General features: G+C 40.2%; 1 protein-coding gene across 1 annotated transcript in view; it reads left to right on the top strand.

Moving 5' to 3' along the window:
- mao (monoamine oxidase) overlaps nt 1-23,070 on the top strand; it is a 43,973-nt gene extending 20,903 nt beyond the window's left edge. The window contains exons 4-15 of the mRNA XM_024286512.2: nt 6,160-6,264; nt 6,339-6,430; nt 8,331-8,472; nt 12,548-12,697; nt 12,913-13,072; nt 13,142-13,238; nt 14,990-15,043; nt 15,123-15,180; nt 15,252-15,349; nt 17,985-18,096; nt 19,369-19,431; nt 19,517-23,070. Coding sequence (XP_024142280.1) covers nt 6,160-6,264; nt 6,339-6,430; nt 8,331-8,472; nt 12,548-12,697; nt 12,913-13,072; nt 13,142-13,238; nt 14,990-15,043; nt 15,123-15,180; nt 15,252-15,349; nt 17,985-18,096; nt 19,369-19,431; nt 19,517-19,672 — 1,287 coding nt within the window. The 3' untranslated portion in view covers nt 19,673-23,070. The remainder of the gene's footprint in view (nt 1-6,159; nt 6,265-6,338; nt 6,431-8,330; nt 8,473-12,547; nt 12,698-12,912; nt 13,073-13,141; nt 13,239-14,989; nt 15,044-15,122; nt 15,181-15,251; nt 15,350-17,984; nt 18,097-19,368; nt 19,432-19,516) is intronic.
- The last annotated feature ends 431 nt before the right edge of the window (nt 23,071-23,501 follow it).

Raw genomic sequence — 23,501 nt, 5'->3', positions numbered from 1 at the left:
TCGTTAACGTGGATTGTTGACAGAGTTTGACCGACTTTCAAGAAATGAAAATTCATTCAAAAGTCGTTTACATTTCTGAAGCGTGAACACGTTTCGCTGTCGTGATAAAGGCAGTCACAGTTGCCATAGAAACCGCCTCTGGGATGCCTGAACAGCCCTTTAACAAAGATCTGTATGTTTTTGGTATTAATACAGAAGATTTGTGTGTTTTTAAAGTTGTCTAAAACCATAAAACTACATTTAATCATGTTAAATCTTTATAATGTCATTTGATTTATACACTGAAAGGAATTGTTTCACCTTTCAGATTTTTTATTTATTTATTTATTCATTTTTTGTAATCAAGTTTTGTATTTTGAAAGTAGCTGGACGGGATGGATCAAGTCTCGTGTTTCTTAAACTCAGATGTGTCGTAATCTCACGCTGGATCAAACCATAATCCCTCTGGAATTATTCCACTCTCTGTTTTGATTTCCTCGCCGTTTGTGCCTCAGTGACAGCCAATAAGCAGCGAGTCATCTGTATGGGTAGCACCAGTGTTCTACTGACCTAGTTGAGCAGTGCTGTGAAATGTCAGCAGGAAGGCACCGGTCCAGTCACAGCGTAGAGCTGTCGGCTTTCAATGCTCTCTCTGATGGTGGGTTTGAGCCTGGGGGGGCCACGGTCCTGAGCAAACGTGTCTCCTTGACTACTATCTTTGTAAGATCCCCTGGAAATCTGCACACGGCACCAGGAGCTTCCTGGCTGGTTTCCATGGCAGCGCGCCTTACATCAAACGCCGCTCAGCACTAGTGGATCCGTGACGAGGTGCTTCTACAGCACTGAGGGGAGATCTGACCGACCTGAAGGCTTCTCATCTGACTTAACTGAGCCCATTCTGTAAGCTAGTCTTCCCATGATGCCATGTGCACGGTGGTTCAACACATGCATGGTCTTCTTGGTCATCAGTGAGCTGTGGGGATGATGCTGCTGGATAACTCTGCAGATGAGCCGCACATGTAAAGCTACGATCAACTAATGTTATCTTACACTCCTTTCTAACTTGTATAATTTTGACAAAAAAACATTTTATGGACAATAAAATATTGAAAGTTATTTAAGGTCTTTAAGGTTATTAAAGGGCTCCCCAACCTCCGCAGCACCGTGTGCCTGGTACCACCACGTACGCTTCCAGACATGGCACCGGTTTGCAGACCAGGTCAGGGTTAGGGTGTGGTGGAAAATTTTTGAATCTGATAGAAGAACAGACACACTTTAGGATCAATGCAAGTGTTTAATGTTTTAAAGAGCACAAGAGGTTCATTCGAAGGTTACATATAGGAGCAAAATGGAAGTTAATCAAAAATATTCTCTTACAAGGGAACCAGTACCGGCCACATCCAGCGGACCAGTCCGTGTCTAACATCAGAATGAGGATGAAAGACCGTATTTTATCTCATTATTTCACATCTTTAAAAATCAAAATGCAGAAACAACAAGGAGAAACTCCCAAACACGGATGATGTAGTGTGATGGGATTCATGAATGGCAACAGCACAGCCCATCAATTGATCAATTAGTTAGAAACTTTACCCTCTACTTTTACTTTTTATTTTAAACAAAACCCTCCGTAAAAGCATTTTATCTGCTCATACATTTGATAAAGAACCGCTGCAGGCATATCGTCCTTCTTAAATCAGAGCCCTGACGTGTCTGAGCCTAAACTCTCACTGGTTTATTACAGAATGTTTGACTGTCATTAAGTTGGCGTTGTCTTCATCTAGCGCCTTCTCCTCATTAACAGCTCATGATGAATTAACACATTACATTTAATTAAGCTTTCACACTGGTTTATTTCTCCTGCATCACAGCCGTGTTTGGTTGTAAGTAGCTTTGGATTAGCAGCAGGAGCCCTTCAAAGGAAAACCTGTGGACATAAACTCAAGATGTCACAGCTCGAGTTTTGCAGAGAAAAGCACGAAAAAACAGGAAGATGTCTTCAGCGTAGCCCCATATGACGGTCTCTGCTGTCGCTCCTGTAATCATGCAGGTGTTCCACGCCTTTGTGTGATTGAGGTTAGCTTTCCAACCAGCTAATCAGCTTTTGTGTGGCAGATTTTAATCCAAAAGGCCAGAGCTGGCTCCAGTTATCAGCTCGGTGCTGCTAACAGGTGCTGCAGATATCTGGAGTGGATTTGTTAATGAGTTATGGCTGTCGGACAGGCTGAGGAGCAATCGTCTCTGCTATCAGAGATTGTGAAAGAGCGTGGGGGTTGCCAGGTCCTGCAGCATGGAGATTGTGCACGTTTGCAAAAGTAGTGCTGAAGGTCAGCTGTGGAGGAAAGAGCTGTAGATCTGTAGTTTCTTAGTAATTCAGAGCAGTTCATGTGCTCACAGTTCATGACACAGCGCCGGTGCTTTTTCTGTTGGAATTTCCTGCAGAACTGTGCATGACATCAGACTGAAACAGTGAAAGAGATCAACCAAAACGAACCTTTTTAGAATTTCTCAATCTTACTTGTTTTATTACATTTTAATGAATGTTTTTTTTTAAAGATTTTCTCTCTAATTTGCTGAATTTAAAATGTTCTTTTATCTCTCTTTTTATCGTAGAATATAGTGTTGTAAAGTACTAAATAAATAAAGTTTCATTCATTCATTCATTTCAACTTTGACCTGCACTGCAGTCTGTGTGTAAAAAGCTGATCAGCCATTAAGATTAAATATTTAATCTGAAAATTATCTACAGAAATATTTAAAGTATTTTCAGAAACAGGAGGATGAGAGTTCAGGTTTTTATTCCTGAATATAATTCCTGATTATAAAGAAAGACATTCCCACATAAGGTTTTTAGCAAGTTCTTTACAACGAAGTATTAGGGACACTTTTGAAAAAAAGGAAATTCTAAAATTATGCAAAAAAAATAATAATTTTACGAGAATAAAGTTGTGAGAAAAAAGTCGTAATTTTACAAGAAAAAAGTCGAAGAATTATAAGAAAAACAATCATAATTTTGTTAGAATAAAGCCGTAAAAGTAAAATCAAAATCTTAATGTTTAATATAAAAGTTGTTACAAAAAAAACGTAATTCTACAAGAATAAAGTGGTAAAATATGAGGGAAAAGTGGTAATTTTATTAGAATAAAGTTGTAAAATTATAAGAAAAAAATAATACATTTATTAGAATAATTTTCTAAAATTATGAGCAAAAAGTATAATTTTATTAAAATAAAGTCATAAAAGTAAAAAAAAAAAAATTGTTAGGAAAAAAAAATCACAATTCTACTAGAATAAAGTTGTAAAACTTAGAAAAAAGTAGTAATTTTATGAGAATAAAGTTATAAATCATAAGAAAAAAATATAATTTTATGAGAATGAAGTCTTAAAATTATAAGAAAAATGATAATTTATTAAAATAAAGTCATAAAAAGAAAAGGAAAAATTTCTTAATTTTGTGAGGATAAAGTCATAAAAATATAACCAAAAAAATCGTAACTCTACGAGAATAAAGTTGTACAATTTAAAAAAAAAAATTGGTAAATTCATGAGAATAAAGTTGTAAAATTATAAGAAAAAAATATATAGTTTTATTAGAATAATGTCGTAAAATTATAAGAAAAAAAATATACAATGTTATGAGAATAAAGTTGTAAAATTCAAAGAAAAAAAATATAATTTTATGAAAATAAAGTCTTAAAATGATAAGAAAATCTAATGTAAAATATGGGAAAAAAGTTGTAATTTATCAAGAAAAAGCCATGTTTTTTGAAAACATATTCGGCCGTGTAAACCTCCCTTCATGATCCGTGATCAGGATTTCTGCCCTTTAGCAGCCGTTACTGGACACAAAACGATGATCTTCTAAACCGTGCCCTCCAGCTGGCCCGCTCCTCCTCCACGAGTAAACAGAACAATGCTTCATTCAATAAAAGCTGACAGATTATGAAGGCTTTTACTGGGCTTAATAAATGAACCAGTGATAAGATATTGCACAAGAGCTTCCTCTACTGTCTAAACAACTCTTGGAATCATATCCACTCACTCTGACTAAGCAAATTGGAATTCAGCGAAAGAGCTTTGGGAGTTTTATTGATGCTGTTTTTCTTGTACTTTTTTTCTCCTCTAGCTGTTTGTGCAAATCTCTGAAACTTTGGTGCCGAAATGCAAACAGAGTTTTCCAGGAACCTCCTGGCTTGTCTCTGTGGCAGGAATCTCAGTTTCTTCCTGTGTCTCATCCTGGTTTTCCAGGATTAAGAGGATCTCAAAACACTCTGGATTCTTCTCAGTTCATGTTGGTAGTACGACTGAACGATGAGAGATGAAAATTTGACTTTCTGTAAAATGTTAGCGATGTTTTTAACATAACTGTACATTTTTGTAGAGTTTTAGCTCAAACTTTGCAACATTTGCAACATTCAAACTAATGTGGTTCCAAACGTATTCTTGAAACTTGAATTTTTGGGTGTTTTATGCCTCCTGCTGGATAATCTCTTCCTTATAAAATAATGTGATCCAATTCACATCCAAAATAATTATTTAAAAAAATCCTTTTGTGCACTTTTCCATAAAGAACCATCAGAATGCTTCATAAACCCAAATAAAATGTAAAAAAGTTACAAAAAGATGAAGGTTTCATGGTGCAAACTTTAAAAATAAAATCTTTAATTAATGAAGGGGGTGGTTGGCTGGGGGCCCCCTCAAGTCAAGTAGCAGAAGATTATTGTAGGGGTCAGAGCACAGTCTGGGGGGTTATAGTTTCCAGTGATGAACTGAAATTAGTCAAAAATTCTTAACATTTGAAATGTTCTTCAAATCAGCAAAATAATGTGCCAGTGGGGTAAAAAAAAAAATACCAAGAATTCTCATTTATATATATATATAAAAAATTCTAGTCACTAAGATTTGTTACTCAAACTAAGATTACTTTACTATTGAAACACCTTCTTGATAAGATTATCTTTCTTGCAAGACAGAAAAGAAGACAATTGTATTTATTTTTTTACTTTTTTAGATAAGATAAGATTTTATACAGCTCAATATCACAAACAATTGTCTCATATGGGCTTCATGCCGGTAAATGTACAGACGCAGAAAGTTGGTCATAAAATATAAACAGCCACGACGAGCCAGAGGTGTGGTCCACGGCCAAGAACAGGAGCAAAGACGATCCACCAGGAATCTGAAACAACACGTGAATCACACTGCACCAAACAGAAGCACAGATAAATAAAAATACATAATAAGGAATAGAGGAGAGAAGAAGTAAATGAGAATAGAGAACAGAACCCCAGAGTACCATACTGTCCCCAAACCTCTAGCAGCCTACTAGCAACCAATTGTTATTGAGTTTGAATTTAAAAATGTTAATAGTAGCATGAATGTGGTATGGCACACATAGCAGATGTGGATAATCATGACAGAAAATCATACATTATATTAATCTAAATGAGAGGGTGCATCTTAAATTTAGCTCCAATTCTTGGTACTTTAGGGAGCACCTTGGGTGTTAAGTTTAGTTTTTTCCTCTCCTACGAAGTTGCTTAATGTGTGTGATGGGCTCATACAGGAGCCAGTTAGGTTGATATTTCAGACAAATTGTGCATTTTGTGGTACAAGCACCAAATTTCAGAAAAGCTCAATAGCTGTGAGAAAAATCCAAAATGGCAGCCATTTGTAAAGATGGCGGCCATAGACTCAATTGTCTCAAAAATTTTCAATATTCAGAATATTATTATTATGTCAGATTATAAATGTTAGATTTTCTAACATACTTATCTGAAAGAGGGGGTTCTTTTTAAGTGGATCGTCCTGTTCATTCCTCACTATAAAGAACCCCAAAGCGGTATTTTGATCCATTCCTGCATTTCTGAGTAATCCTCTAAAAACCCATCCCATACCCAGAAAACGAGCAGGTCCTCACCGTCTGACGTCACAGAGTGAGACCGCCCCTTTCAGGAAGAGTCTGTGCTGCTAGCTCCGCCCACAGTTCTCCATGAAGCTAGTGATGATCAGCTAAAAACTTTCATTTTTTGAAGCAGAGTAGTGTCTATCATCCACATGTGTCCTGTCTTCAAATTGATGTTTGTGGCTCCTCTACCACAGTTTCCACAAACATCTGTTTGCCTGTGAACATATTAATGATTAATGGTTTAATAAGTACAAAATACTTTGACTCGACAGGGGAAGTCCTACCCCTTCAGAGGCTCCTTCCCTCCCATGTGGAACCCCCTCGTCGTGCTGGATTTCAACAACCTCTTCAGGACCATGGATGAGATGGGAAAGGAGGTGAACCGACGCGAGTCATTTCTTTATCCTGGGTTCGATGATTCGTACTGATGAAATGTCTGCCTGTATTCCAGATTCCACAAGAAGCCCCGTGGAGAGCCCCCCACGCTGAGGAGTGGGACAAGATGAGCATGCAGCAGCTCTTTGAAAAGATCTGCTGGACCAGGTATGACACCATGTTCCCTCCCGGCGTTTCTTTAGAAACAAGACTGAGGTTCTACTATGCTTGAAAATGAAGTGGTAGTTTTGGCGTTCAGTCATTTGGCGGTTCTTTACTGCCTTGACGGTCTTCTTAGATCTTTGCAGAGCACATCCACCATATTGACTCCAAGTATTAATGATAGTAAAGTGTACACTATTGACTGTAAATGAGAACTGGATAGAGTAAATATGACGTCATCAACAGAAGACGTCCTGCTCCAATGACATGAAGTCGATTCAGTCGCCATTTTTTTAACTATACTGTAATCAAATGTTGTTGTTGTTGATTGGTCCAAGTTGTTCTGTCATTGGGTTGAGAAGTGATCCTGCTGGAAGGCCACACCCCCATCACGTGAAAGCAGGCTCGGGAGAATCTGTCAATCAAAAGTTTTGAATGTTTGACATGAGACCACATGTTTTTATTAATTAGGCAGTTAATGACTTGAATACCTTGCACTGCAGGAAAACGTACAGAAAAAAGTTAGGATTAGCAAGATGATGTTAGGAAAAGATATTAGATCAAGAATAGTTATTCTGACAAATAGAATGACTGAGTTACAGCTGTTTATTCAACACATTCTCACTCCCAACGTATGGTGCAGGTCCCCTCCGCATCACTTTTTCACATTTGAGTGTCCCCAAATTGTCCTTTTATTTGACGTGTCGGCTGTTCCCATCAATCAGGGTCCCCAACCCTTGGGATGCCGTACGCAGTACCAGACACTGTACTGGATGCAGTACTGGATGCAGTACCAGACGCTGTTCTGAACGCAATACCAGATACAGTACCAGATGCAGTACTGGATGCAGTACTAGACGCAGTACCAGATGCGTTACCAGACTCTGTACTGGACACAGTAATGGATGTAGTACTGAATGCAGTACTGCGTTCAGTACAGTGTCTGGTACCGCGTACCGCATCTGGTACCGAATCCAGTACAGTGTCTGGTAGTGCGTCTAGTACTCCATTCGGTAGACGCGGTACCAGACGCTGTACTGGACATGGTACCACACACTGTACTGGAAACTGTACTGGACACGGTACTGGATGCAGTACTAGACGCAGTACCAGATGCACCACCAGAATGAGTACCAGACATTGTGCTGGATGCAGTAACAGACAAAGTACCAGACGGTGTACTAGATGCAGTACCAGACGCAGTACTAGATCCAGTACCAGACACAGTACTAGATCCAGTACCAGACACAGTACTGGATGCAGTACCAGACGTTGTACTGGACGCAGTACTGGATGCAGTACAAGACGCTTTACTGGGTTGTGGTCTGGTCCGCATCCCGGTGTCGGTACTGGTTCATGGTCCGGAGATTGAGGGACCTCTGATTTAATCAGAGCAGAGTTTAGGACACCCAAGTCGTCAAAAAGTGACGTGGAGGGGTCCCGAACCGCAAGTCCATATGTGTCGAGTTAGAAGTGATACTGCATTGGTTTATTTCTCTATATAAGCCAAAGGGATTTTGACTTCTTGGAGCCAGCAGGTACTTTCTGTCTGGAACATGAGGGGGGAGGACTCACTCAGTCCCATTCTCATGTACAGTGAGTGGTGTGCATACTAGAGGTCCAGAGCCGTGGAGGCCTGTGGCATGTGCAGGTTTGCTCTGTCGGTTTTTGGGTGTTAAATTGCTTAAGATTGCTTCACTCGGCCGTGAGGTCTGCTAACAGCATCAGTGCCAGATTGTTGCATCAACCTGATGCTCTGACATAAACATGCAGTTTAAGGATTCACGGCCCTGAAAAAGCTGTTCAGGGTCTTTGCAGCAGACTTTCGTTCTCGTCCGAATCTTTTGGACGTGTTGAAGGAGACGCTCCAGCTCTGTCAGACAGTGACGATCATTTCCTCTCCCAGTGCTGTTCGCCGCTTCGCCACACTGTTCGTCAACGTGAACGTGACGTCCGAGCCCCATGAGGTGTCAGCTTTGTGGTTCCTTTGGTACGTCAAACAGTGTGGAGGAACCATGAGGATCTTCTCCACCACAAACGGAGGCCAGGTATGTTTCTAAGCCAAAGATTGTGTTTTTGTCCAAATCTAAATCACCATCAGCATTTGACAAGAGCAGAAAAGTCCCAAACTTGTGGCTGCAGGAAATCCCTGAGCAGAGATAGAGCAGAGGGAGGAGGCCAAAAGAGAACTCGAACCGTTTCTGCTGCATCCGTTAAAGCTCCTAAATCAGCCTCAGTATTTCTGCATCGACAGCACGTTTATGAGCTGGACAAACAAAAAAGAAAAGAAGGCTTTCTTGCCGTGGCGGCAGACCCCTTTCTGCTTCCAAAGCTAAGTGACCCTGTTGCCATAGCAACTGGGAACGGGGCTTGTGTATGTGTAAACACATGACAGTGCATTTCCTGTTTTGCATGGAGCCGTGTACGGGTGTGCGCGCTCATCTCTGCAGGGCTGGCTGGAGGCGTGTTGGAAAGGACGCCGAGCGTTCAGACGCTCGTTTTGGTTTCAGGGTTTCCCTCCCAGCCAGAGCGCAAAAGCCTAACAAGCACAGGCTCCGGTTCTAAATCTGTCCTGGCAGATGTGTCCATCCAAATGCCACCGCGAAATGTGCACAACGTCTTTGCAATCACAGAGAACAGAGAGACGTTGACACGAACCATACGGAGAAGGTCACTGGTAATTTATTTTGTGTATCAAAACCTTGGCAGCGCCTTATCAGTGTCTGTTCATCGCTCTGCTCGGTGCAAACAGCAACTGCAGAGAAGAGGAAAAGAACCGTCGAAAATGCTCCAAAATATCAGATTTGATGCTTCTTAGATCAGAGGAGTCATCTGTCTTTGATGCTCCCACACCACATTTACGCAAGTCAAAAAAAAAAGATTTTATTCATCTTTACTTGCAAATATAACACTGATTCTTATTAATGCGTTTATTTCATTATAGCTCTGTGAGGGAAAACACACTTCTTGTTAGTTTTAAAGATTCGCTCTTCGCTTTTTTGTATCTTCTCATGGCATTTTTCTCATAATAGAAGACATATTTTAAGAAAATTAAGCTTAAAATTACATTTTTGACATTTTATCCAAATGTTACTCAGGACTAAACAACAAAAGTAGTTTGAAAAAGATTGCGTTACTGTCTTAAAAACATACACCGAGTGGGGCCACAAGCGCCCTGCTCCGCCCCTTTCTGAGAAGGGGACCTAGTGGCAGACAAGATGGCAGCTGAAAATTGGCTGAAAAATACTCTTGATTTTGGTCAAAAAAGATTAATATAACCGGTGACCCTAATAGTTGTGTTATTTTGTATTTTAAGCTTTGAACGTTTAACACCTGAGAGGTTTCTGTCAAATACTCTTTGACAAACTGGGAGATATTATCCTAAATTGCATTATCCTGAATGCTTTTATCTTTATATTCTTAAGTCTCTTATTTGTTTGTGTTTCTTGTGCCAAATAGACCTCGAGTCTGTAATAATAATAATGATATTGTTATCATCCTTTTTGAAATTAATAAAGCCTTTACCCTCTTTAGACACATTTGAAACCTGTTTATTCACATTAAAAAGGTTCAATAAGAGTGGCAGCAACTCTGAGATCTTGTTTCATTTCCGCTTTTGCCTTACGCCCGATTCACATCGCAAACAGAAGCACTGCAAAGCAACACGGAACGGATGAGCTTCCATTCGGCGCCCTTGTTAAGTTATATTGTAATTTAGACCAGATGAGAAGTGCCGCGGTTCGCCGGTGCCGGCTCACGCAGTGCAGCGATCATTTTGGCGTCTGATCTTTTTTTGAGGGAGCTGTGAGCGATCCGCGTCGATCCTGACAGGAAGTTACTCCAAGACGCACAAGAAAAGCCAGTCAGTTTCTAAATATTACCAGTTTTTCACAATAAAATACCGCTAATGACAAATACCATCATATTTTTGTATCTTATCAGACTACAGAGATGATAATAAAGTATTCCCCCATTATTCACGGGGGTTAGGGACTGGAGACCTCCACAAATACGTCAAAGTCTCCGACTCAACCCTCCATCCCCCGCAGCCGGTGAATGTCTGTTACCGATCCATTTTCACCAAAAACACTTCTGATCATTCTTGTTGGAGTTTTTGAGATGAACCGGAAGAGTCACGTGACTGAGAAAAAAAATCTGCAAATATGTAGGAACGGCAATAAATAAACACGAATAAGTGGGGGAACATTGTAAACACGAAGAACAGACACTGAGACACTTAGATCAATGTAGTGACCCGACTACAGAGTGGGGGGTGTGGTTTTGGATGTCTAAAAACACAATCAACGAGACAGAGGCACAGAGCAGTTGGTGACAAGTCAAGATGGACAAATTAAATGTAGAAGCTCTAAATAATCACAGCTGAGCAGAAGCGCCTCTCGACCAACGCCAAAAATACGCGTCTGGTGTGAACTGGAGGTGAAGAGGATTCCACGCGCACTCCACTTCGTGGCACTTTCACGTGTGGTGTGAACCCGGCGTAATGATTTCTAGTCGCCATCTTTTCTGCCACCATGTTCTCTTGCATTCTGATGCATCTACGTCCAGACAAACAGATCCATGTACGTCTTTGTTTTCCTGAACCGAAATCTGCAACACATTCTCATCCCCAAGTCGTCACATACTGCATTTTGGTCAAGGCCCCTCCACGCCACTTTTTAACCCTTTTGGTGTCCCCAACTTGTCGTTTTTTTGGCGTGCCGGCTGTTCATAAAATCAAGGTTCCACAACCCACAGGATGCGGTACCGGACAGTCAGACTGGTCTGCAGGACGTGGCAGGTACCTTAACCCAGTACCGGTGCCCTAACCTGGCACCGGATGCGATACCAGATCCAGGACCGGACCCAACCCAGTACCAGACACGGTACCTGACACTAAATCGGCACTGGATGCTGTACCAGATGCGGTACCACCCCAGACCCAGTATCAGGACGTAGTAACTAACACGAACCCGGCACTGGACGCAATACTGAATGTGGTACCGGACCCAACCCGGTACCAGACACGGTACCTGACACAAACTCGTCACAGAACATGGTATCAGATGCAGTGCCGGACCTGACCCGGTACATGACGTGGTACCTGACACAAACCTGGCACCAGACACGGTACCAGACCTGACCCGGAACCAAATGTGGTACCTGACACAAACCCGGCACCAGACCCGATACTGGATGTGGTACTGGACCTGACCCGGTAACAGTCGTGGTACCTGTCGCGATACTGGATGCTGTACCAAATGCGGTACCGGACCCAACCCAGTAATCAGACGCTGTACCTGACATGAATTTGACACAGGACGCACTACCAGATGCGGTACCAGACCCGACCCAGTACCAGACGTGGTACGTGACTCAAACCCGGCACTGGACACGATACTGGATGTGGTACCAGATGTGGCACTGGACCCAACATGGTACCCAACACAAACCAGTCCCAGACGCGAACTGGTACCAGGTTAGGGATCCAGTACTGAGTTAGGGTACTGGTGAGCTCCATGTTCCAGTACTGGATCGGTTCATGTTCGCAGCCCAGAGGTCGGGACCCCTGATTTAATGGGAACAACCAGCACATCAAAAAAACGACAAGCCAGAAACACCCAAAACGTGACTTTCTGGAGGGTCCTTAACCAAACGTCAATATGTGACGAGTTGAGAGTGAGAATGTCTTGGAATCTGGCTCAAAACTGTACCAATATTGCTCACTGTTTTTGTTGCACCACTAATGTTAGGTTGGGGTCGTGAGGGGCTGTAAGCTAGCAGAACAGAGTTTAAACAGGGAACAAGCAACACGAAGGGAAAGGGGGCGGGGTTGTGTAATGCCAACAATCCCATCCACAACTCTGAGATAATGAAACTACGTCCTAGAAAACAACACTTTTTAAAAACTGTATCTAAAAACGTCATAATCATAATAAAAAGACCACCTTACAAAAGGTCCAAAGATGATCGGAGTGGATCCTTAATTCAAATACTAATTTTTTTTATGTAAATCATTCGTTTTTTTAAAAGCCCTTTTTATGGAATAAAAAAATGTAGAAAGTAGATCAGTGTTGACACAAGCCATGAAGTTTGGCTCCGGCTGACTCTTCTCTCTCTCTGAAGGAGAGGAAGTTCCTGGGCGGATCTGGTCAGATCAGTGAGGGCATGGCCAAGGAGCTGGGTGACCGGGTCAAGCTGGAGTCCCCGGTTTACAGAATCGACCAGACTGGAGACATGGTGGTGGTGGAGACGCTGAACAAAGAGACCTACATGGTGAGTGGGTAGGAGTGAGTAGTGAATGGACCGTCTGCATTCGTCTTCATCTCTATGATGGACCAGAGGAGAGACCGGGCCTGGTCCTCCTCCTCAACATGGCAGCAGCTTCTGCTTGGGAAAAGCATGGACAGGCGCTGCAATTAAACTCTCTTTTTGGATATTAAAGCCTAAACATTTGACCAGAAGATGACTTTAAAATCGTCTTTCTGCAGGCCAGGTACGTCATCGTGGCGACTCCTCCTGGTCTGAACCTGAAGATGCACTTTAACCCAGAGCTGCCGCCGCTCAGAAACCAGCTAATTCACCGCGTGCCCATGGGCTCCGTCATCAAGTGCATGGTGTACTACAAAGAGAACTTCTGGAGGAAAAAGGGTACAGGGAGACGGGCTGTGGGAGGAGCCAGAATGAGGGGGTGGTTCTGACGTTGTGTGGTGTCTTCAGGTTACTGTGGAACCATGGTGATCGAGGAAGAGGGGGCTCCGATTGGGCTGACACTAGATGACACGAAGCCGGATGGGTCTGTGCCTGCTATCATGGGGTAAGTCCAGAACCGTCATGGGTCCGGATCATTGAACTTAGGACTTCCATTATTCTTTCTCTCGTTGCTTTACTGAAGAAATCTTTAGTTTGTTTACAAGCTTTGGCTCAAAACAGAAATTTCCAGTTGACGACAGTCTGAATACAGACCAAATGCAAGGTTCAGAACTCAATCAGTACCAAATTACACGGACTAGGTCTGGACCGAAGGACTTTTACGGTCTGAATACTCCCTAGAGCTGCATACACACCAAACTCGATTTGCCCGTCAAATTCGCGTTCATCACACAGCCAATACAGTGTTGGACGCCTGTCCAAAAACGCGTTCATAAGCTTGATTCCAATGTATGAAAGACACAGATGATGTTGAGAGATCAGGTTTCTTTATTGTGAAGAGTTTTACAAAAGCATTTGTAATCATGTCTCCATGTTTGGATTCATGAGATCATTCAGAGATTATCCCAATACTGTGAGCTTCACTCCCGCTGGGGGTCTGAATGACGGCTGCTTCCATGGTGTTTCCGTCTCTCTCTGACCCAGTTTGAAGGCTCGCTAAAGATTTAAAGTAAAAGCAAGAATAAAATTAGATGACCTTTTTTATTATTATCCTGATGAAACTAAGACAAATATAATAAGCAGGCTGCCACCCCAATTTAGGGAGCCGCTACGCCGGACTGCCAGCCACTTGGGGTCCGGCGTAACAAGCTAGCTCTGATGTCCAGAGGTTGACGTAGCAAGCTAGTTCCAGGCTCTGTGATTTCTCCAGCACCATGGGCCCTACCAGTGTGTGTCGTCCTGTCTTCGCCCAACAGTAGCCGGGACAGGCTCCAGCAAATGGATGAAAATGGATGCAAGTTCAGGACAAAAACGCTTGGATCGGTCAGCTATATTGGATCTGTGTTCTACCCGGTGATCGAGTCACTAAACGCGTCACATGGTCAAAGCTGAGTCCCTGAATGGTTGGCATGTCAGTCAGACAAGTTCACATATTTAAACTCTCGCTACACAGCTCATATTGTGTCTTCCCTTTTGCTTAAATTGTGCCTCAGGACCTCAGAACGCGTCTTTACCATTGACTTAGCATTGAAACCGGCTTCTCCTTAATCGTGTTCGGTGTGAACACAGCTTTAGAAACAGAGACAGAACTAAAGCAGTAACTATTAAAGTCACATTGAAAGTTCCCTCACAGGCCCGGCCCTGGGCTGCATGGTGCCCTAGGAGAAAAATGAATTTGGCGCCCCCTGCAGGGAGTTGAATTCAAAAGTTTCAGCAGGGATTTGAATCAAGTAACTCTTGGGTTAATAGCTAATGTGGTAGCTGACTGTGCCACTGATCAGTCGATATGCATGAAGAAAGTAGGTGCATGTCAAAGGGTAAAGGTGTTGGAAAAACCCCACCAGATTGCCAGTTAAATTTGTCTTTTTTTAGCAGTGAGAGGAAGGGAGGGGCAGTACACAGCAGAATTATTGATTACATCAAACTTTTGAGTTATTTCATTTATATTTTTTAATTATTACTTTTTATATTTTATATGAGTGGTGCATCAGACTGACAAAAAAAAAAAATGGTGATAGTGTATAATCTCTGTGATTTCGACGCCCCCTCCAGCAGATGACACCCTGGCGGCCGCCTATGTTCAAGACCTGTTCACTCATGTCAAGTTTGAGTTGGGATTGTTGCCTGACATCCACAGAAACAGCTGAATCCAGTCTTTAACTTCCAATTGTTGATGAAACCTTCCTTCTGTTCCAGCTTCATCCTGGCTCGCAAAAGCAGGAAGCTGGTCAGCCTGTCTAAAGAAGAACGGTAAAAATCTCAATGGAAACAGCAGAAATACTGTCCCTCATGTGGATCAGGTTTAATCCCACCCCTGTGTTGTGCTTAGGCTGAAGAGGATCTGTGAGATCTACTCCCGAGTGCTGGGCTCAGAGGAGGCTCTGCATGTGAGTCCGGATCCTAACCGCAGCTGAACATCCAGAGGTCAGCGGCTGCTTTAAACTCTTGTGTCTTTCAGCCGGTTCATTATGAGGAGAAGAACTGGTGTGAGGAGGAGTACTCTGGGGGCTGCTACACCGCCTATTTCCCTCCTGGAATCCTCACCCAGTTTGGCAAGTAAGTTACAAAGAAAAGATCAACTCAAGCTGTTATTTTTTTTAATGCTTTTTCAGATTCTTCTCATGAACAATTACTCTTCTTTTAAAGTATTCACTCATCTGTCTATACACACATTCAGGTGCACATTCAAATGCACTAAATATGGGTTCTTGAATGCTCATTTAACCCGTGGTGTTCACACTGGACTGTCAGGGATGGTGGTGAAGGACCCAAACGCAAGAGACAGGACATGGTGGCAGAAACTCAAAGATTTACTACATAAACTTAAACATGGCAAAACCAGGAGAAAACAAACCAGTGACATGACAGAACAGAACAGATGACCTGACAATGCAGAACTGAAGACCAGACACTTAAATAGGCTGAGGACAATAAACTAAATGAAGACAGCTGTGGATGATTTGACCTGAACATGGTGAGACTGACAGGGAAAACAGAACATGACAAAAACCAGATCACAGAATCCTGACATGGACAAGCAGGAAGAGGGTTCTTGATGGGGTCAAATCAGGATAAGCTTAAAGTGAATGAAAAAAAAAACAAATTGAAAAAAATGAAAAATAGACATTGTAACTGAAAAAACATGTTTTGAAAATTTAGAAAAAAAATAGAAAACTTGAAATAAATCTTGAAAATGAAAAAAAAAATGAGGAAAAGTTTTTGGAGTGGGGTGACACAGGCGGCGACATTACTTTCTGCAGCAGAAAAGATGTCACATCACCATTACCTCATGGGACACATTTTTGGGTAGCCAGTCAAAGCCCCGCCCCCATGTAAGATTGGGCTCAGCTCAGCAGCGAAAAATCGAAAATCAGAATTGAAACAGTAAAACTGAAGATTGAAAGTGAAGATTCAGAAAAGAAAGTAGGAAAATGTTGAAAATTAAAAACAGCAGCTGTTACTATTATTTCTCCATTGGTAAATTTTGCATTTATAGGGTTTTTTTTCCAAGTTGTCTTTTTTTTCAAATTTCCAAAAGAATTTTTTGTCAAAGTTTAATTTCTTCTTCACATTTTCAAGATTTATTTCAAGTTTTCACTTTTTTTCTAAATTTTAAAACATTATTTTTCAAGTTTTTCTTTTTTTCAAATTTTCAATGTCTTGTTTTTAAATTTTCAAAATGTTTTTAAGTAAAATGTCTGTTTTTTCAAGTTTTCAGTTTGTTTTTTCGTTCACTTTAAGATGAGCCTGATTTGACCCTATAGCTGTTCTTCTTTTTCTAAAGTTTACGAGCAAACATACGCCACCTACAGTTGGAAGAGGTTTGGTGAGACACGTCAAAGCGGTACAAATCTTCTAAATCTTGCCTCAGACTTTTTCTTTCACAGATCTGTTCCAATATATGTAAGACTTAACAATTACTGCTTCATGATCAATTTTCAAACAGTTGACACTTCCGTGAATTAACAAGAAATTCCTCTATACTTCACTACACAAGTTTTTGATTGGTCAAACCTGGTTTAAATTACAATGTGTGTTCAATGACCTGGGGTTATGATTACATCATTTCTGCTTCTCTGGAGTGGGAATATCGTCATGATAACCACTGTTACCTGATGTCAATCATGTAGTCAATCAGCTTAAAGCCCCACCCCCAATGTAAAATTAGGGTCAATACCAAAAGTAAAGGTCTTAATGAAAAATGTGATTTAGAAATGAAAGTGAAGAGGAAAAGAAAACAAATAACAAAAAAATAAAATACAAAACAGCAGTGTTATAAATAAATTAAATTCAGGTTGCAAATTTCTTATTTTTAATTCTAAATATTTCTTTAAAGTTTACTTTTTTTCCCCAAAATTTACAATATTATTTTTCAATTTTCAATATTTCTTTGAAGTTTACAATCTGTTGCTTTACTTTAAAGGGTAACCAAACCCTAAATCAACTTTTTTTGTCTGTTGACCTCTATAAATGGGGCTTTAAAAGTGCTGTCTGTTGGTCATTGCCAAATTTGTGTATAATACATAAATTATAAATAAATAATTTTTTATAATAGTTTTGTTTAATTCTTGAAAATAAAATCAAAAACCGTCTGTGTGCTGCCCCCTACAGGTGGAATTGCAGTATTACAGTTGAATTTTGTGATTGGTCAAACAATTTAAGTTTCAAAAGTCTTGATCATGATCTGCTGCTCCAGTAATGATGACAGTCCTGTTCCCAAGCCCCACCCCTCTGACTAGATTTTCACGTTTAAGCTGTGGGCGGAGTTAGCCTCCCTGTTTGGTCACCCTTTACGCTGATCCTGATTTGACCCTATAGAGATGTTCATGTTTCTAGTTTTGGTTGGATAGGAAAACATGATGTTATTTTATGGTGTCGTAGAGTGGAATGTTTGATCCTACTGTTCATGAGGTATGTCTAAAGTTCGGCACAAGCAGCAACGAGTCAAAAAAATGACAGCACACTTTAAACAGACAATACTCTGATGTATTAGCAGTACTGCAGATGACATACTTCAGTCAGTCTGTGAAAGCAGATTGTTTTCTACAGATTATAAACACTAAATCCAGTCATTAATATACAAATAAACAATTGTACTTTATTCTTACTGGTTTTTCTGACTTCCTGCAGGCGTTTTAAACCCAAATGTAGAAAAATCCTCAATCGTGTTTCTGTCTCCTTCATTCTGCAGAGTTCTGAGGGAGCCGGTGGGCAGGCTGTTCTTCGCCGGCACAGAGACCGCCACAGAGTGGAGCGGATACATGGAGGGGGCCGTACAAGCGGGAGAGAGGGCAGCCAGAGAGGTCAGAACCCCACAGCCGTACCCAGAGCGCACGCTGCACTGTTCACTATTTCTTAAAATTTAGTTTAGTGTAGGTTAGGTCATTTATTTCATTTTCATAGCACACAACAAAAAATGTCATATTTTTGTCCTTGGTGAAAATAAAAGGGGACAGAAAGAAGAACACTTATTTTCTTTGCCCCATCTAACTAAATCAATCAAACTATTTTAACCAAATCTTTCTCTTTGTATTGATACATTAATGTGTTGCATCCTATTGGATATACATATAAAAAACATATGTTTTCAATTTTATGTGACAGACTTTCCTGATGTGCTGAATTAGTTTTAGGATGGAATGATGTACTAAGTCTTTAAATTTTAATAGTTTTATAACCAGTGGTGTAGATGGTTTCAATAGTCACAGTGATGATTCTTATTGCTCATTTCTTTTAACATAAATATGGAGTTTATTGATCTCTTGATCTCAAATTTCTATGGAATATATCAAATATGGAGCAATCAAGGAATTATATATGAGGTATAAGGATTTTTTATCAAATGATCATTTCACCTTTTACAACAGTGCTATTGTTTTGTAAACTATATGTGATTTTCAGTGTATTTTTTCATCTACAATTACTCCTAGAAACTTGGTTTCTTTCACTTTTATGTTTAATTTGAAAACCTGCAATTTCAAAATAAACATTAGCTTTCATCTTGCGATTATTAAATATCATGAAAGATGTATATTTCATAGTTAATTGATAGTTTATTTATATCAAACCATTTTTCCAACTCCATTTGAATTATCTCTTTCATTAGTTTTATGTCATCAAACGTAGTATCATCAGCAAATAAAATGTATTTTAAAAAATGTGGATGCACTAGTTATATCATGTATATAGATGTTAAACAGTTTAGGACCCAGGACTGATCCTGGGGGTACCCCACATTTAATGGAACTTAATGTGGATTTTATTTCTTTGTTGATAATCCATTGCAGGGTGAGTCCTCTTAAAATATTCAAGTCTCTAAATGCCTATATGGGTTTTTCAATTGATGTCAATGTCTGTCATATTTATTGTTTTTATAACATTCTAAAAGAAAATTATCAAAACGTATTAAAAATGTATTTATTCTCTTAACAATAACAGGGATATATGCATTTGAAGGTTTTTTGGACAACATTTTTTCCTTCTAAAGTGTAAAATCAGACAGACCCAGAGCATATACAGTATATATGGCTGTTTCAGTTTGATTTAATAAAAAAAAAAAAATCACGTTTTTTCAGATCATGAGTGCGATGGGTAAAATCCACCAGAATCAGATCTGGCAGCCGGAGCCTGAGAGCATGGTGAGGATGAGATAAAAGGATGCATGTCACATGTCACATGGTCTCTGTTTTTAAGTTACGCTTTCATGTAACTCTCCTCACCCAGGACGTCCCAGCACTCCCGTTCCACACCACCTTCTGGGAGAGGAATTTGCCTTCCGTGGGCGGTCTAATGAAGTTCATGGGGGTCTCCAGCTTCCTGTCTGTGGCCGCAGCAGCCGGCTTTGTGGCCTACAAGAAAGGCCTTCTCTCCCACAGTTAAACCGTCAGCCTCCATCCTCTCAGTCTCCTGCGTCTTCAGCGGACAGAGCTCAGTAGAAACTGTACTCTCACCCCCTCTGGTGCACTACTTTGAGCTACAAAGTAGTGGAAAATGTCAAGTTTAGGAGGATTTGTTTTCCATTCTCCATGAGAGATGCAGCTCAGCTGACGCAAAAACTTGCAAACATCTGTGTACACTGAGTTCTAAGAGAGAGCAGAGCAGCGGTGGGCTGAGACCACACTGAGAGCTGGAGCCAAATAGATCATAGTCTAAAGTTAATCAAAGAGTCAAATTTGGAAACATGAAGGAAGAAAAGAGAAGCTACTTTCCATGAAATGCCAATGACATTCATATTTTTTAGTACGCGTCCTCGTCTGACCTTGTCTTGCTGTGTATGTGTGGGCTTTGACTGTATGCATGCACTGATGCTCATGCTTTTGTCAAAAAAGTGTGTGTTTATGATTAGCAGAATTGAGCTGTTTTTAGGCTTCGGGCAAAAGCAGTAGATGTTTGACCCCACGCAACATCAGTGTCAGTAAAGCCTCATGGCTAATCACAACAGAGGCTAAACCAAGAACAGGACGTGTTTGGTCAATCTGTCAACAAATCCCATGAAAACAGGCACTCAAAAAGCAGATCACCTCTGAGAGAATTTCTCCATGAGGCTGTAAGGCTGTCAGAGCATTCAAGTATTTGTTTAATTACTGTCAAACATTCCAACAGAACAGTAATGAACTCTGTATTTGAATCTTTGCTTCTGATTTCAGTTCAAATAAACACAGAAAACAGAAAACTTAAAGTCACTTTCGCTATAGATAAATCATGAATGGCATAAATTCATGTTAAATCTACTTATGTGTTAATTCGTGTGTTTTTAGTGTGTCAGGTTTCACCAAAAAGTGTTGAAATTTTGCATTTTTCTCCAAATACTTGTTTATTAATTCAAATTATAGCTTCAACTAAAGATTAGCTGGATTTATTGAGATTTTTAATGATTTAGTTTTGTAATCTAATGGCACACATTCACTTACAGAATTTGTAACTAACAGATAGCAGTAGCATGCATTAGCTAGCAAGCTGCTAGCTTGCGCACATCTGTATCTATGATCATTTTTACCAAAATATTGACATTTTAGGACCTATTGAAGGCGCTCACAATGTAGGAATCAAGTTCATATGAATCATTCATGTAAAATGGATCCAACTAAGCACTTAATGAACAACTTCCTGCTGAGTTCAGTAACTAACAGAGTTAACTTTGGGACTTTGCCAAAATGTCAAGGAAAAAACGAAGAAATACAAACATAGGCTGAATCCAAATTCTTCCCCGACTCCTACATTTCGTCGAACAGAAAGTTATGGAAAAAATGTGTAATCAAATTTAGGCGTCTCTCCCACTCGATGATGTCATCAACAGTCGCCGGTCATCTACGTTACCACATAGCTGCTAGCGCTAGAAAAATATGTTTGTTTTATAACTTTAAAAAGTCATGCTAAAACACAAAGTCTATATTTACATTTAAATGTAAACTTCTGTGCTTCAGAGCACACCCACATGAAGAAATGTGTTTTTCCTCTGCGGTACAGTGTGACGCGGAAAACACTTGCGGCGGAGTGACACAGAGCTCTCCCTCGCAGGGGGTTTAGCTTAAAAAAAATATTTCGGACACCCTACCCCTCCAAATGCCCTACAAATCGGAGGGTTGACTGAATACACACATGAACTACAAGTGAGACAAAACCATGTCCAAGAAAATCCCTCATGAAGCTCATGGAAATGTTTTTAATTGATGTTTGTATTTCCCAGTATAACATTTAAAGTGTATTAGTACCTTTATGATTTTAGCATATGGCCACATATGAAGTCAAACAAGTGTGAGAAAAGGCTTTTTAAAACATCAAGATCAGGAATTTTTAGATCAAGTTTTCCATTTTTAATTAAAATCTTGGCAAAAATGAATAATTTGGTTCAAAATGAACAATATGGCATCTTATTTGTGGACTGCACACAACAATTCTGACCCTCAGAAAATAAAAACTATTTTTTTCAGTTGTATGTCAATTGTCACCAAACTAAAGCTACATAATACACGCAGCTGTGTAAAGAGTAATGAATGCACTTTTTCTGAAATCCCTGTTGGAAACATTTCTTTTGTTTTCATGGGATTCATTTACAGTGATAAAAATAAAAAAAATAATTTAAATTGCTGTTTAATGAGTAAAATCTTTGTTTAGATATGAAGAAATAGTGCTTTGTATGTTTGTTTTCTATGTTAAAAGCTTTTTCATCAGAATAAATCACACATTTTATGTTAGTTTATGTTGACATTTCTGTTTAAATGTTTTCTTGTAGCATTTCAGTTCCTTAATTTTTCTATTTTAACACTATAAAACATGACTTTGCACAGTGAGAGAGCACTAAGTTGAAAATAAGGCTTTACTGTTCATAAAAAGCTATATCAGGACAATCTAGATGTAATTCCTATTATATCTTTGATTTTTTTTTCTTATGTTGTTAACTAATAAAAAGATCTAAAGTGTTTCTTCCAACAGGATGTAACTTTTATTTTCAAATTGATCCCCTGAAAAGTGGTATAACAAAGCTTACATTGTGCGGCAGAAGACTCTGGTCTGGCTCCACGAGGGCAGAAAAAGCCACCATTCGATGTTAACTGTCAGCTGTTGTGGAAATATTTCTTTGTGACGGTGAAATGATTCTGGAGACGTTTTGATCTGATTGTGTGTCTTTGTGTGCTCACGGAGAGAATCCTGTTCTTTGGTGTTTGTGACTGTAGTGTGTTTGTTGTGCCTTAATGGACATCGTAGTGGTTGATCATTTTTCTCAAGTGCCTGTGTTACGCTCACACTGTCTATTCTTCTGTCTCTGCTGAGATGAAGCAAAGTCAGTCGTTTGAGGCTTTTGACGTGACTCAGTGTGCAGGGGACGTCTGACTTGGTGAGTCCAGGAGCTTCATCTGTTTCCTGAGTTAAATCCTCTCCGTACAACAAACTCAGGTAAAGCCAGGCTTAGAAACTCCTCACAGAGCAGGAGTAGCAGAGTTTCGACTGTTAGAGTGATCAAACTACTCCTTGCATTGTCTCGTGACTGCAGTGCTTTACCTTTCGTCTCTCCTTGTCGTGCAGCTCTCGAGCATCTTCAGCGCGCCTCCTTTAAACCTTTCCTCACTCACACTGGCTTTCTGAGCCATGTTTCTATAGTAAGCTCAGTCACAGTCCAGAACATCACTAAGTGGGTTGGAAACTTTCCAGAGAATTCCTGTTTGTAACATGAGCCTCCTTCACTTTTTCTGTGACCTGTTCTTTGATGTCTTTGATGCCCACATCAAAGCTGGTGACGTGTACAAGAAAAAAATGTGAAATAAACCCTTTTAATCGTCTGATGTTTTGTATTTTTTAATCATTTGAAACTGTGCAAACATGAACATCTCTACACAATCAAGTACTGTATTTTATGGAGTATGAGTCGCACCGGAGTATAAGTCGTACCGTAGTATGAGTCGCATCGGAGTATAAGTCGTACCGTAGTAAAAGTCGCACCGTAGTATAAGTCGTACTGTAGTATAAGTCGCACCGGGGTATAAGTCGTACCATAGTATAAGTCGCACCGGAGTATAAGTCGCACCGTAGTATAAGTCGTACTGTAGTATAAGTCGCACCGGGGTATAAGTCGTACCATAGTATAAGTCGCACCGGGGTATAAGTCGTACCGTAGTATAAGTCGCACCGGAGTATGAGTCGCACCGGAGTATGAGTCGCATCGGAGTATAAGTCGCATCGGAGTATAAGTCGTACCGAAGTATAAGTCGTA

The sequence above is a fragment of the Oryzias melastigma genome, linkage group LG21 (assembly GCF_002922805.2).
Source record: "Oryzias melastigma strain HK-1 linkage group LG21, ASM292280v2, whole genome shotgun sequence".
Taxonomy (NCBI): domain Eukaryota; kingdom Metazoa; phylum Chordata; class Actinopteri; order Beloniformes; family Adrianichthyidae; genus Oryzias; species Oryzias melastigma.
The sequence above is the reverse complement of the archived record's forward strand: the minus strand, read 5'-3'. Positions and strand labels throughout refer to the sequence as shown.